The sequence below is a fragment of the Ananas comosus genome, linkage group 11, assembly GCF_001540865.1.
Source record: "Ananas comosus cultivar F153 linkage group 11, ASM154086v1, whole genome shotgun sequence".
Lineage (NCBI taxonomy): Eukaryota > Viridiplantae > Streptophyta > Magnoliopsida > Poales > Bromeliaceae > Ananas > Ananas comosus.
This window is the reverse complement of record NC_033631.1, coordinates 7,091,625-7,108,472: the sequence shown is the minus strand read 5'-3', so window position 1 is coordinate 7,108,472 and position 16,848 is coordinate 7,091,625. Positions and strand designations below refer to the sequence as shown.

Genomic DNA, 16,848 nt, shown 5'->3' with positions numbered 1-16,848 from the left:
ACATGTGTTGTGTTACAAATGTATATATATATATATATATATATATATATATATATATATATATATATATATATATATATAGATGCTCGGCTAGTATGCTTATGGAAGCACGGAGGCCTCCGTGCTTCCAATTTGTTTTCGGTGTTGGGATTTTCGAATCGACGATCGGCTTCGTTAGACTTGATCTAGAGTATTTGAAGTATCTAGAAAATAAATTTTGCGATTTTTCGATATCATTTGCTAGTGTCGAAGGGGCTCAAAATCAACGGCTGAAAATAAAAATCTCACAAAATGTGATGATATGACATTAAAAATTTAGATCAAAGATATTGATCTTATTTTATACAGTATAAAGAATTTTCTATCAAAATTTCAAGTGATTTGGATATTTCTACACAGTTAAACTTGCAACTGGCTCACCATGGCCATTAAAATTATTGATTTGAGACCTTTGATCATTAGGCAAATGATATCGAAAAAACGCAAAATTTATTTTCTAGGTACTTCAAATACTCTAGATCAACTCTAACGGAGCGATCGTCGATTCGAAAGTCCGAACATCGAAAACAACTTGGAAGCACGGAGGCTCCGTGCTTCCATAACATACCAGCACAACTCTATATATATATATATATATATATATATTATATATATATATATACAGAATCCGCGTTACTATACTCTTATGAGTACGATCGCCCTCGTACTCATAAGTTGTTTTCGATGATAGAGCTTCCGAATCGTTGATCCACACCGTTAAACGTTATTTAGAGCATTTAAAACGTCTAAAAATCAAATTTGGTAATTTTTTGACAGCATTTACCTTACGATCAAAAGGTCACAAAATTGACAATTTTTAACGGCCGGTATGGGATACTTGCCGGTTTAACGGTATAAAAGAATCGGAATTGGTTGAATTTTTGATAGAAAATTCTATTCACTACATAGATAAAGATCAATAATTCCGATCTTAAATTGAAGGATCCGATCATCCATTTTTAAGACGTCGTTCGATTTTGACCGTTCATTTTATCCGATCATTCATTTTATCAAAAGGTCACAAAAATGATAGTAGCCCTGGCCTATATATATATATATAATGAAATTTTAGCATGAAATACATATAATTTTAGCATGTAATTTTAGCCTGAAATATTAACCATTCCATATGACTATCAATTTTTCTGCAGTTTTAAGCTATTTTCTTCTCTTTGTAGTGGTGTATTTGCAAATTAATTTGATTATAAAGGTACATAGATTTGACTGATAAATTTCATACAACACTCGCAACTAAATTTATTAAAATAAATAATTAACTTAAATTTTATAAATCTTTTTTTATTTTTTATTTTTTATTTTTAATGTCGGGGTTGGCGATCATTGTTGGAGCATAATCTACTTTCTTGTTCTTAATCTATTTCTGAATCAAAAGTACACATCTCTCTTACTAATACTTCATACATCACTAAAATGAATGTCATGTCGATTGCTGATGTTCTAACACATATGATGGTCTGTCACCATAGTCCATGATAATCTTACCTAAACCAAGATACTACTAAAACAGAGTGCACAAAACCTTGGCAATTCCATTCCTTGTAGTGTAAGCAAGTTATCTGTAATCCAATTATTATTATTTTGCTTTAAATCTGCTGTACACTTGTAGACAAAGCCTTTTATTTCACTGTCCTTCAAATGTTCTCTAAATTTGCTGTACTTCTGTTGGACAGATCTTTTGTTTTAAGTCAAAAATTCGCGGATGGTAGCATTGAAATTAACTTTAATGAAAACTGTTTGATGTGATCAACAACTTCTCAAAAGGCTGAATAAAAAAGTTTTCAGTTTTTGAGTTTTATCTTTCTCATGTCAAAAAACCGCGAAAGCAATTATTTATATTTTTCCTCCAATTAGTCAATGATTGGATAATTATAATATGGATGTTTAAAATACTGGAATGTTTCTTAATGTAAGGCAAGGGTTTGATAGTTTTATATGCATATACGAGTATGCGATTGGAAGATGTATAGTAGTTTCAGCAAGACAGCGTTGACACAATCATTTGTCATTGCTATGACCTGTGAGTTGATTCCATTCAATGCCGGAGTTCTAATGTTTTTTTTTTTCATTGTCTCCTGTCATATATCCCTAAAGACAAGTTATATTAATTTGAATAATTTGCATGGTGAGTTTTTATATATGCAGTTTTCGCATCAATGGGTAGCATCATTGAGAGGGTGAGAGAGAAGCCTGGAGGAATTTCCATGACACTAGAACATGTCAGAACAATCCTTGTTGACCAACTTCTCTGTCATTCTTCTACTGAGGATACCAACACATGGTACACCATTGGTAATTGGCATTATTGCAATATTACATAGTTTGGAGTCCTTTATTTTTCAATGTTGTTGACTTAAATCTTTTGAGATCACAATTTGTGTTGTTGAATGTAGATTTGAACGACATTATTGAAAACTCTCAGAATGAAGAGGTACTGGTTTTCCAATCTTTTGCCTTAAATACTTTTTTTTGTTTCCTTTGTTGACATATTTATGTTATGTCTTCTTTTTGTTAGGTAGAGACATTTATACGAGCAAGATATGGACTGGAGGCTTATAGGATATTTAGGTTGTTGATCAAGTGTGGACACCCAGTTGAGACAGAGCAGGTAAGAAATGAGCTACCTAAAGTGGTTATCTGATAAGTTGTGCTCTAGGCTCTTTTTAAGAAGAACAATTGTTTTTCCATAAAACTTATATTGTTGTGTTAGTAATATTGTAAATACACCAAGCCAATGTTCCAAAAGGAGGCCTAGGTGGCCTATGTGGTGCTGTCAATAAACCGAATTGCTTACACTGGATGCGGTTCTATATGCGTAGAGCCGGAGAGGTGGCCACTAGTGTTTAGAAAAGCCCAAGGTGCACCTAGGCGCAAAGGCCTGTTGGAGCCTAGGCGCAAGGCGCGGGCGTGCACCCGAGAGAGGTCAGGCGCACACTTTCATAAAATTTTGAAATAAGTAAATAATCAAGAAGTTACCACAAAATCATATTACCACAATAAATATTCTATAGTTATCCAAATAATATAGATAAAAGTAAAGAACAAATTACCTTTTTATCTCAAAATAAAGGCCAACATAAAGATAACTATTAATTCACAAACACATAGAAAAGTTAGATGTGAAAAGCATATAATTATAAGCACAAGATCATAAAAAAGTAATATGTATAAAAGTTAAAAGGTTTAAAGTTTCAAGCCAAAAATCATTAAAAAAGCATCATGATCATGTGAAAGATAAGTGTTCAAGACCCCAAGCCAAAATATGTCATATTACAATGTTAATTAGTTCTCAATCCCCATTCTTTAATCATCAACCATCATATTCATCACTTGATGAAGAATACTCCTCTCCCTCGTCAGATTTGTCGTCTTCAATGTCTTCTACTTCTTCATCTTCTGTGTTGAGAGTCTCATCAAAATCAGGCTCTTCATCATTTATAAATTTACTAATATTCCGCGATTGAGAAGATGAAGCTTTTGCCTTTCCTTTATCACTGTACTTGGTGGAACTACGTGATCTAGTATGATGGGTAGGCTGATGCACCCCTGCTGCTTTAGCTACCATATTCCATGTCAATGTGTCATCTTCCCAAACATCCTCATCTTCTCTCTCATTATCGTCGTCTTCATCCATTTTTCCAATCAACCTTTCATTACTGTCATCAATTTCACTCATTGAGATAGGATCGACAGTGTCACGTAATTTATAACGCCGCCTCAATGATCTATTGTACCTCACATACACCAAATCATTTAAGCGTTTTTGCGTGAGCCTATTCCTTTTCTTACTATGAAGCTGCAAAAAAAACGAACAACTTTATTAAATTAAGAACTTAAAACTATCAAATACTGAAATACCATAACTATACTTGTATAAGATGATTTAATATTGATAACTTATATGTTCAAATACACTCCAATTTCGCTTACAACCGGAAGCACTACTAGTGAGGCTTAGAACCCTAATTGCAAATTTTTGCAAGTTTGGTGTTGATGATCCAAACAATTTCCACCATTTAGCCGTCCATATAAATATTATATTAACAATAATTAATGATGTATTTATTAAAATGCATAATGCATAGATTTATAATATTACTATTCTATTAGTATTTAATAAGTACTAAGTAGTATAGAGTAATAGAACTAACATACCCGGTGACTTTGTTTTCTTTTGGCGAATTGCCATATTAGTTCCGAAAAGACCATGTGCTTCACGATATACACATAGTTGATCTCATATTTTATCTTGCTCTTGAGCACTTGAAACCAATCTTTGCAAAGCTTGATATAAACCGGTCATAATCTCCTCATCTCCGTAAATTTCTATATTTGAATAAAAAAATTTAGGGTTCAAGAAATGACCGGCTGCATGCAAAGGGCGATGAAGCTGGCATTGCCATCTATTATCAATGATCTTGAATACTTCACTATATTTCTCCTCCCTCTCTTTAAAAGACTTGGCAATTGCTTCCTTTGCTCTGTCCATAGCCTCGTAAATATAGCCCATTGCTGGCCTTTTTTCTCCATCAACTGGTCGAAGCACACGAACAAGAGGACCAAAAATTTTAAGAATATAAATAATGCTAGTCCAAAATGTGGGCATCAATACAATGCTAGCTGCATTTTTGCCTGCTTGTTCCTTTGCCCACTTACTTTTGGTCCAATCATTCGATGTGAACATCTTTCTAAAGTTGCTCTTATGCTTATGTAACCGTTGAAGGGTAAGAAAGGCCGTTGCAAATCTTGTTACAGCAGGCCTAAGCAACTCTCTTTGGGCCGTAAAACGCCTCATCATGTTGACCACGCCTGTGCAGGCATAAATAAAACCACTCAATGTTGTTGCCCTTTTCACTGTTCTATGCACCTCAGGCATCTTTCCAATGTCCGCAAGCATCAAATCAATGCAATGGGCTTCACAAGGTGACCAATATAAATTTGGTCGTTTTGCCTCCAATAATTTCCCTATTAAGATTTCACACATATTTCAAGTTAAAGAAATATTTCATATAAATTATAATAACGTAAAATTAAAGTATATACAACAAGGTTTAAAGTGCCGTGGCACGGGGGTGTGCCGTTACGTCCTTGGCACGGTACGGCACGGGCACGCTTGCGTGCCGACACGTGGCACGCTTGCATGTCGACAGATAAGCATGACCTCCTACTGGCACGTTTTGGCACGGACTTATTTTAGCTTTTTCGGTTCCAATAAACTCTTATAATATTATTATTTTGAAAGATTTAAACAAAATAATATGAATATTTACTATGTATATCTTACTATACTCATCAATTAACGTGCATGAAAGCTTTTTGTAAGTAAAATACAGCTATACCTGATGTAGAATAGAAATTAAAATATAATAATAAAATTCACAAGTACAATAATTATTTAAATTTACATCTTTACATAGAGATGACTGCTTAATTTCACATAGATCGTCGCGCTGGATCATATGGCATATTGTTATCTGCAGATACAAGATTTATTTGGCAATATTGATATAAGTATTGTTGGTATTATAAGAAATTCATATATTCCCAATATTACATCTATATTTTTTGTTTTTTTATTCTTTTTAAAAATATCTGCTCAAAAGTTGTTTAGGAAATCGATTTTTGTTCCTTTGATTCATCGAAAGTTTCGCGGTGCGACAAAATTTGATAAAATATTTTGTGAAAAGAAGATGGATGTCTGTGGTGAAAAGCGGAGGGGGGGGGGGGGGAGGCGGGCTCCAAACCCGAGAGGACAAAAAAAAAAAACCCAAAAAAAAAAGCCAAAAAGAAAAAAAAAAAAATTTGGCGGCACGCACGGTACGTGCCGCCGGCACGCACCTGCGTGCCGCTTTGTCTCGAGCGGCACGCAGGTGCGTGCCGTGAGACAGAGGGGGGGGTCTCGGACCCCTCCTGTACCGTGCCCCCTTCTGGGGGCATGGTACGGCACGGGCCGCACTTTAATCCTTGATATACAGGAACAAAATTAATATACTTTATACAAGATTTCTTACCAGTCAACACATTATTCGATGTACTATCAGTCACAACCTGAACGACATTTGCCTCTCCAATACGCTCCACCATGTTATCCAATAACTTGAACATTTCTTCTCCAGTTTTTGAGTAATTGGAGGCATCAATAGATTCGATAAACACAGTTCCCATTGGAGAATTTACAAGAAAGTTTATAAGGGTCCTTTGTCGCTTGTCCGTCCAGCCATCACACATTATACTACATCCTCCATGTGCCCATTCCTCCATGTGCCCATTCAATGAATTCTTCGTTTCTTGAACCTTCTTTTGAAGCAAAGGAATCCGTAACTCATACATAGAAGGTGGCTTAAAACCAGGACCATATTCTCCAACAGATTCGAGCGCCACATGAAAGCTATCATAATTAGCAGCATTGAAAGATATTCTTGCATCATAAAACCATCTAGCTAGTTCCTTACACCTTTTTTCTCTCAACTCTTTTCTACAAACTTCATTGATTGTAGTTTGTTTCATTTTTCCATCCTTTCTATCTTGAATTACCTTCTCTGCATTGGGAGTGAAATATAAGTCCATTGGTCCCTTTTGCCTTGGTTTTTTAAGTGCACTTTTACTACTACCAATACTACATCCGCTACTTTTGCTTTGAATTCCTTTTCGTTTGGCACTCAATTCCACGACATCATCTTCCTCTTCATTATCATCGAAGTGATCTACATCTTCAAAGTAGGGCATGAACTCATTTTGTTGTTTCTCCACCACTCTTTTCATCATAAAATCTTTTATTTCCTCCCTCACATGCGCGGACATGTCCCGCATGCTTTTGCATTTCGGAAACCTCCAACAATATGTTGCTTTGCTCGGTAAATCCCTCATCTTGTTACTTTTCCACAAAAATTACAAGTAAGATTATTTTTGACTTGCTTATCCGCTAAATGTACATACTTCCATGCAGGATCTCTTTCGGTTGCTTTCGAATCCATTCAAAAATGTTAAACTGTAATTCGGCAAATATGTATGATCATTTTTTATTTTCAAGGAGTTTTTTTACTTTTAAAAATGTTCATCTTATCAACTTATCAAGGTAAAATGTTGTTTTTTTTAAAAATAAAACAAAAATTCTACTTCAAAAAAAGGCATAAAAACATTGCTTAAAAAAAAGAAGAGAGAAATATACAAAAAAAACTAAGAGAGAAACTAGAGAAAGGACAAGGGAGAGACAAAAAAACCTTTGAAGAAGCAAAGAGGAAGTCTAAGAAGCAGGGAGGAAGTCCGAGAAGCAGCGGACAACCGGAGTGGGAGTGCTAGGGACAGCGGAGAGCCAGACAGGGGCGAGCGGGAGGAGCGGGCGAATAGGAGGAGAGGGCGAGCGGGAGGAGCGGGCGAGCGGGAGGTGAGGGCAAGCGAACAGAGGAGAGGGATTTAGTATAGGGTTTAGTTTAGGTTTTGGATTTTATTTTAAATATTTCAACCTGTTAGACCCATAAAAACTGGATCCAAATCCATTAAAAATGGATCCAAGCCCATTAAAAATGGATCGAAACCCTTTTCTGTTACTCTCTGAGGCGCGCCTTGTGGGCGCCTTGTGCCTTGGCGCCTAGGCTGCCTAGGCGTGCACCTTGGCCATGGCGCCCACCTAGAGGCTGCCTAGGCGCCGGCCTTGGAGCCTAGGCGCCTATGGCGCGCTTTTTTAATCAATGGTGGCCACATATGCGTACTGCCTTCTATTAGGCAGCCGTATAGGAGTCCGCATGCGTTTTTCGAGTCATGGGTCCATTAACGGTTCGGGTTTAGACTAAAAAGTGAAAGGAATCCCTTCTCCCTCTCGATTCCCCTTCCTATTTTCTCTCTTGAGCCTTGATCTAGTAGCAGCACCAAAGCAGCAGCTTCGGCGACCACAACGGCAGTGCTGAGCAGGAGTGGTGAATGGTAGGATCTCTCTGTGTTTGTGTGTGCGTGTGTGTATTGAAGGCCCGTCGGTTTCTGTTAGACCATTTGGTTGAAAAAACAAAATGCAAACACCTTCTTAATTATAGGCTATTTTGAAATAGGCCCCTCCACGTTTATATTGTAGGTTAAATGCCTTCAACTGCATCTATTTTTGAGTTAAGGAGGTGATTTAGAATTTAAATAGCCTACATTTTAGAGGTTATACATTTTTATCAATTTATAAGTGAAAGATTGGGTAAAGTTGTAAAGGCTGCCAATAGGGTTTCCATTGGATATATATAATGAGACAATTACAAAAGTACCTTATAGTACAAGTTGTTTTAAACTAGGCCCCTTACAAGTACAATTAGCAATAGTGCTAATCACATAAATACATAAATGATTAGATTCTAACATCTCCCCGCAATTTGAGCATCCAAGGTTGAATGTGAAGATAGATACGAGGTGCAGTAAAGTGAGCAGTAGACAAAGGTTTTGTGGAGATATTAGCCAACTATCTATCGGAAGGAATGTAAATTAAAGAGAGATCACCTAGTTGCATTTTCTCGCACAAAAAATGATGGTCTAGTTTGATATGCTTTGTCCGTGCATGTAATACCGAATTTGGCTGCTATTTATGTTGTACTGAGATTGTCGCAAAAGATAGTGAGAGGATGACGTAGTGACACACCAAGATCCCGAAGGAGATCCAAATGCTCTCAACAAGAGTGAATGCAACACTACGAAACTCAACTTTAGAGCTAGAACGAGAGATTGTCGGCTGTTTCTTAGCAGACCGCAAAATTAGATTGAAACTAAGAAAAACATAGAAATCAAAAGTTGAACGTCGAATGTTAGGACAACTAGCCCAATCAGCATTAGAGTAGGCGATAAGAGAAGTACAACGTGAAAAATGAAGGCTATAATTCATTGTCCTTATGATATAACGTAGAATACGCTTAACAGTCTGAAGGTGAGGGCCCCGAGATGCTTGTAGAAACTGAGCAACCAGATTCATGGCATATGAGGTATCCGGTCTAGTGAAGGTAAGGTGTTGGAGCACACCAACAATCTAGTGGTGGATATAGGGATCCTCAAGTAGGCGACCCTCATGAGAAGACAGCTGAGTCGTAGATGATAGCGGAGTAGAAACAGACTTGCTGGAAAGCATACCATGCCACTCAAGAAGCTGTTGAGCATATTTCTGTTGAGTCAGCCGAAGACCATGAGCTGAAGTAGTCACTTTCGCTCCAAAAAAAAGTGAAGAGGTCCCGAATCTTAGATAGCAAATTCTGTTTGGAGTGTGAACATTAAGGGGTTAAACATAGAGGACGAGCTGTCTATGATGATGATATCATCAACATATAGAAAGAGAATGAGAATTCCTTCTTTATTATCGAAGTTAAACACAGAAGGATTAGCCGAACTCCAGTAAATCCTAACTCAGATAAAAAAAAAAGATGTAAACGTTGAAACCAAGCTCGAGGTGCCTGCATAAATAGCCTTGTGAAGTCTGCAAATATGATTAGGAAATGAATGAAGAACAAGCTAAGGAGGTTGTTTCATATAAACTTCTTTGTTTGGAACACCATGAAGAAATGCATTGTTCACATCAAGTTGGCGAAGAGTCCAACCAGAAGATAAAGCAACAGAAATAACTATTCGAATAGTAGTAGGCTTCACGATAGGAGAAAAAGTCTTATCAAAATCGATCCCTAGTTGTTGCTTGAAGCCTTGTGTAACAAGATGAGTTTTCAAACGCTCTAACGAACCGTCTGCTTTCTGCCTTTTGCTTCATAAACCCATTTACATCCAATAAGATTAACAGAGGTTGGTGGTGAAACTAGGTCACAGGTAGAGTTAGAAGATCTTGGAATTCTTTTTGCATGGCCTGACACCAACCAGAATCCCAAAATGCTTTAGAAAAATTGTTAGGCTCAATTGGACGAGTAGATTGTGAAGAAGCCAAGAGAGAGGTGGAAGTATCCCGCTGCTTAGTCATGGATCGTGTGAGCATATCATGGGTTCTGAAGGATATAGGTAGGGGAGGTGTGATTGGTGGTTGGTGTTGAAGTGTTGGTTGGTAAAGTGGATGTAGAGGATACAGGGTCGACTTATAGTAATTGGGGGTTGAGTTGTGGTGAGGAAGGTAATTGTTCAATAGTAGAATATTTGGAAACATATTTTTTGGTGTACACTCGGAGCTATTTCTGACCAACAATGGTGGGTGCACTTTTAGTTTCGGTCAATGGACCAAAAAAAATATTGTTGATATTAGTGATCTCTATAGCTTCAGAAGCAAGTAAATTGGAAGTGGAGGAAGAATGAATAGTAAAAGAATTTTCAGAGGGAAGAAAACTAAAACTTGCAATGGCCTCAAGAGTTGAAAGATCATTTCCTAACAAAGGAGGGTTGGAAAATCTTGAAACATTTGAAAGTTAGAGCTATCAGTTTGAGAGAATTTAGCTAGGCAAGGAAAAGGAAAACACTCAATAAAAGTAACATGACGAGAGATAAAAACTTTATCGATCTGTGGATAAAAACATATGAAGCCCTTGTGTTTATTAGAAATGCCAAGGTAAACACAAGGTAGGGAACGGGGGGAGAGTTTGCGACTCGCAATGTCCTATAAGTCAGGATAACACAAGCATTCGAAAACTCTCACAAGTTGCAAGTCTGTCGGATTAAGACCAATAAAAGTTGATATGGTCACTTTTCTTTAAAAACAGAAGGCTAACGATTAGTAAGAAAAACAGCTTGCATAAGGACATCTGTCCAAAAATGAGGAGGCATACAAGAATAGAAAAGAATGGTTCTCACTACATTTATCAAAAGGGCAAATGCTTATATATTCCTGAGAAGTTCTCAACTTTCTGATTTATCCCTCTTAGGAGGCTAATATTTAAAATACCCTTTTTACGTTTCAAGTTATTTCAAATATACCCCTAGAGTTAAATTCTGTTAGTGAACTGTAGCAATAGCTGTTATCTTTGTGAACTTACAATTTTGCCCTTTCAAAGATACCTTTTTACCATCACCAACTTTTCATATTTGCCCTTTAGTTAGGGGCGAAAGAAGTATTTTGATTTTTGGTCTTTTCAAATATATCGCTCTACCATCACCAACTTTTCTTATTTGCCTTTAAGTTAAGGGCAAAAGGGGTATTTTGATTTTTTTTAACTCTGGTAGATATTTAACGCACGTTTAACTTGAGATAACTTACAGGTGGTAACTGTGGAGGTATTTTTGAAAATGGAGGAACATATCAGGGGTATATTGGAAATAAAAAAAAGTATGGGTAAATTAGATATTTTTGAAGTTTTGAGGGGTATACAGGCAATAATCCTGTCATCAAATGTCTGTGTTTGTGTTCAGCTACACCATTATGTTGTGGTGTCTGAGGTCAAGAAATACAATAAATAATACCAGTTTGACGAAAAAGAGATGAAAATTTCTTATTGACAAATTTTTTTCCCCCATCAGATTGAAAAAGCTTAATTTGATTATCAAAATTATTTTCAATCATAGCCTTAAATTCAACAAATTTATCAAAAACCTCATGTTTATGTTTCAAAAGATGTATTCACGAATAACGAGCAAAATCATCCACGAAATCAACATAATATTTACAATCACAGATAGAAGAAATATGTGATTGCCAAACATCAGAATGAATTAAATAAAATGGAGAAACAGACTGAGATTGTGATTTATTAAATGGAAGTTTAATATGTTTAATGACATTACAAGAATTTCAATGAGAAATCTTAACTTGAAATTCTCTTATTGTCTTTAACAAATTTGGATAATCTTTTATGCCATAAGTCACCATTTTAACTTTTGAGGCAACCAAAGCACATACAAAATTTTAGAAAAGAAAGCAAGTTTTTCTTAATTTGAGAACAACAAGAATGTTTGTGAGACGAAAGGATTTGGATGAAGTATTCAAAGTAGATTCACTTGTATGAGTAATAGGAAGCAAATGATCATTACTAACAAATATTTTATCTGTTCCTAAGTAAGATTTACAATGAAGTATTCAAAGTAGATTAACTTGTATGAGTAATAGGAAGCAAATGATCATCACCAACAAATATTTTATCTGTTCCTAAGTAAGATTTACAATTAGAAAGCATACCTGCATCCGAGGTCATATGATTGGATGCTCTAGTGTCAGTGTCAGGGTACCACGCCTCCTCAGAAGGCTCTTGAAGGCTTATGGTAGCAAAAGTTTGTGGTATGTCATCTACTCATCCGCAATAAAGGTATAGTTGAATCTCTGCCTATTGAACCGCTTACACTTCAGAGCAGTGTGATTGAATTTACCACAGATTCGACACTGAATCCCAATGCGAGGCATCATTGATTCAGGACGATACTGAGGAAGTTGTATAGATGGGTATTGTTGAGGATGCCTAGGTTGTGTAGGTGGAAAATGTTGATACGATGCTTCTCCATGGCTCCATGCTGTCCACGCCCAGGCTGTGGATGATGACCACCTCGCTGTCCTCGTCGTTCTTTAGATCTATCTTTTGACAACACAAGTGGGGGCACTGATGCGTGTCGTCAATACTTTGGTAGAGGATCGGCGTGCAACAGCATCAGAAAGCTAGGAGAAAAAGCAAAAGCTTGCTCGAAACGACCCCCTATAGGCCCTGAAAGGAGAAGAAAAGGGCCTCCCCTCGGTCACGCTTTTCATACAGGGCACTATAATCTCTGGAAGGGGATGTTGTACGGCTCACAGTGACGCTGCACTTCTATTTCCTTTTACAATAGAAGAGACGAAGTTGATCAAAAATTAGTTTGGTTCTGTGAGTATTCAATGCACTCATAAAACCGTGATGCTCTTTTGGGAGCCTAAGGAGAGCATTCATCACCTTCCTTAATGACTAGAAGTGCGTCTTTGATAGATTTGACCTTCTGCTATACTCTGACATAGTTATTAACCTATTCATAATGCTATGCAATTTTGCCTTAAGAGAAAAGGCAGTAGAGGTGGTCTTGTCAAAGAAGTAATTTTCAATGAAGACTCAGGCGTGGTGAGCTGATTTCGACAAACTAGATATCACCATCTGAAGAATAGAAAGGGATAATGTTGCATTGATCTGTGAGAGGATCATTGTACTAATCAGGATTGGGTGTTAGCTTTTTGTTGACCTCTACCATCTGAGATGGTGGTACACCTGTTCCATCAATATGTGAGGCTACTCCGAAGCCTTTCAACACATTGAGGAACACTTGTTTCTATACCAAGTATGTAGTGTTTGATATCTCTGTAGGGATAAGCGTATTGATATTCACCACAGGTAGAGAAACATATTAGCCACCATAAAAAATAAAGACGAAGAGTACAAGGAATAATTCTGTGGCAACAGCAATTAAAAAAGATAAGAGAACCCTCGAGAAAACCATCAAGTAATAACCACAGATCCAATGACCACAAAACTGTAGTTAGAGTTTTGAGAACGTAGATGAGTATAGACGGCTACAAGATAACTACCAGTAAAGGGAAAAAAGGGTGGCATACTGTAGCAATTAGCAGAGCATTGTAGCGGCAGTTTTGCAGAAAAATACTGTAGCAGCAGTACTATAGCGAAATATTGTAGCAGTGGTAAAACGATAATAGAGAGGAAGAAGAAAAACTAGTGACGGAAAGGAAGAAAGAAGGATGGTGGTTCTGTTGATTTTTCCTAAAGGGGTTTATGGCTCTGATACCATGAAAGATTGGGTAAAGCCGTAAAGGCCCCTTCTAGAGTTTCTATTGAATATATAGTGAACACAATTACAAAAAACACCTTATAGTACAAGTTATGTTAAATTAGACTCAGTAGAAGTAAAAGTACAACTGGCAATAGCGCTAATCATATAAATGCATAAATGATTAGACTCTTAACAATAAGTTGTAACCAAAGATAATACTTGAATATTTGATAAGATGTATTTGCAGATAATTTCTAAAATGTAAATTGTGTTTGATTGCTTTTATATATTTCAGCTTTGTTAGGAAGAATTTATATATATTTTTATTAACTATAAATATTCTGTACTATTTTAATAGTTGGATGGCATAGGTGCCCACATATTGTATATGCACTATATGTATATACGCTATGTGATGGGTAACCGCATGGATACAGTGTACCACCTTTTGGACATTATGCCGAGTTATAGTATCTATTTATTGGAAACACAAATAAGAAAATGTTTACTTTAAGCTGCAATCTCATATGCATATTAGTGTTTGTTGGTAAATTTGTTTCGCCGGAGGGGGATTGGAGGTGGGGGCTGAATAGGTCCTAATTTAAAATCTGTGTAAACTGTTTGCAAAACCATGATAAATAGATGAGTAATGCAGTATATAAAAATAAAGGGAGAGAGTGAGACAGAGGGTGGAAACATAAGCAAGATAAATGAACATAAATGGATAGTATCATAGTAAATGTAGAGGGAGACGGTGGTTGTGGGTACAGAGGGAGGAAGGCCGGGAGAGAGACTGTTAGATATTGCTCTAGCCTTCTTGCAGGTCAACTGGTGAACTTTCCAAATCAAGTCCTGGGCGCATTTGAATTTCATGGCACTGATTATTCTCTCAAAGTTCCTATATCAAGCAAATAAATAAAGGGAAAGAGTGGAAACATAAGGACGACAAATGAACATAAATGGAGAGTAAATGTAGACGGATGGAGAGAGGGAGGTGGGTGGTGTGGAGGGAGGGAGGCTGTGAGAGAGACTGTTGGATATTACCCTAGCCTTCTCCCAGGTCAACTGATAAAATTTCCAAATCAAGTCCTAGGCAGATTTGAATTCCATGGCGCTGATTATTCTCTCAAAGTTCCTAAAAAGGCACTGGTCAACATCTGGGTTATTCAATCAGTTCATCTAATATTTATTTAAATGTTTCGACTATGCTAAGATCAGTTGCTCATCAGGCAGTTAAATTAAAAGAAATAAAAACTAAGAAGGATGAATGTCATCCATCTTTCAGCTTTTGACGATGAATTTTCATTGTAGTCCATTCTGCTTGAGAGTATTACTAGTCTACATCATTCGTATATAATAAATTAGTCCTGTCTATTTGTTTGTAATCGACAAAATCAACAGGATATGGAACCTCTGTCGACAAAAATTAATGAGTTAGAATGCATTTTTCAATGCTTCAAGCAATAGTTAATTCATGATGTGATTAGGTGCCTATGGCATCAGCTGTACTACTATCTTTTGACTTTTTTTAATCAAGTTTATCTGTATTTTTGCCTTCAGTTTCTTGATTTATTATACTTAATATACTAGGCATTTAATGTACTTCATTATTTGTGAGTGGGGGACATCTATGTGATAGTCAACAGTAGCTAAGAGCTCTTCCCTGTGAAGCCTTCCTAAATACTAGATTCTTTTCAAGGAAATAGAAGTTTCTTTGTACTTGTGACTTGTGAGAGTATTTTCTGATCAGTCCGGTGTCACGAGAGGTTCATATTCGTTAGAATGCATAGGTAATTGCAATTTTTCTTAGACATCATATTTATCCTTCAGTTTTTCTGGTATATTAAATTCTAGTATTGTATCTTTTTATCTCATTGATCTGCTGAGTAATCCTGTAGGTTTGTTTCACTTTATCTTGCAAATAGAATGGAGGGATTGTTGTGAACGAATGCCATTTTTACCTTAAGAGAGTCTTTGTGCTCTGTTGCTTGGTAGCCAGTGTTTGAAAAGGCGCAAGGTGCAAAAAGGCGCAAAACTCTCTTGGTGCCTAGGCGCGAGGCGCACTGCGAGGCGCGCCCCTCACGAAGGCGAGGGACACATTTACTAAACTTAATTTAGTTTGATGTTCTACATTAAAAACTCCAAATAATCATACAAAAATAAAAATAACTATCAAAAGTAAAGAAAATACATGCAAACTTGAAAACTTTTGCAGCAGATTACTTTCTTTCCGCCTCAAGAAGGCGTGCGCCTCATGCTGGTTCTTGTCTTCTTGCTGTCGCTACTCCTGTTTTTGCTCCCGCTGCAACTTGAAAACTGCTGCAGCAGGTTGCTTTTTTGCTACAACGGCTGCTACTTGCTTGTTCCTGCTGCCAGCAATGGCTGATGTTGCTGCTGGATGCCCATGGACAGAGAGATAGGGGAACACGAGCAGGAGAGGAGAGGGGGGGAAGAATTGGAATTCACTAGGGTTTTTTGGGGTTTTTTTTTTAGGATCTTTTATTTATCTTATCGGGTTAAAATATAAAACTAAAATCCGAAACCCAACAATCCCGAAACTTGGATCCAAAAACCCTATACTATTAAATATTGCGAGGCGCGCGCCTCGCGCCTTGCCTGAGGCGCCTGCCTAAGGGCCTAGGCGTGCGCCTTAGCAATAGCACTGCGCCTTGCTATTGCTGAGGCGCTAAGGCCCGCGCCTCACGCCTAGGCGTTGAGGCGCGCACCTTAGGGGCGCCTAGGCGTTGAGGTGCGCGCCTCAGGCGTGCCTTTTCAAACTATCTTGGTAGCTGCAGTGGAACTTTAGGTTGACGCTTTTCAAATCTTGATGCTATTTTTCTCACTTATTATGTAGGTTATTCTTCCTTATATCATGAACATGAGGACTTCTTTATGTCTTGCCCTGCTTATGATTTCCTTCCTTTTGATCATTATATTCATCTTTCAGATTGTAGAAATTACATTTATTGAGAAGAAGAATGCTCAAGAAATTTTGTACAAACTCTGGAAGGACGAATACTTGGAAATGGAGGTAAGGGACATATTAAGTTTCGAACTTCGATTCACTGCTACTTTTTCAGTTCCCTTCACTACTACATTTCTGAGCTAGGAAAATTACATAGAACATTAATCTTTTGTCTCATTTGCCATAGAATTGTGCTTCCTAATGTT

The 16,848-nt window shown here is 37.1% G+C and overlaps 1 protein-coding gene across 1 annotated transcript in view; it reads left to right on the top strand.

Moving 5' to 3' along the window:
- LOC109717495 (DNA-directed RNA polymerase III subunit RPC3) overlaps positions 1-16,848 on the top strand; it is a 31,418-nt gene that overhangs the window by 10,459 nt on the left and 4,111 nt on the right. The window contains exons 9-12 of the mRNA XM_020243316.1: positions 2,203-2,349; positions 2,451-2,488; positions 2,573-2,665; positions 16,625-16,708. Of these exons, the coding sequence (XP_020098905.1) occupies positions 2,203-2,349; positions 2,451-2,488; positions 2,573-2,665; positions 16,625-16,708 (362 nt within the window). The remainder of the gene's footprint in view (positions 1-2,202; positions 2,350-2,450; positions 2,489-2,572; positions 2,666-16,624; positions 16,709-16,848) is intronic.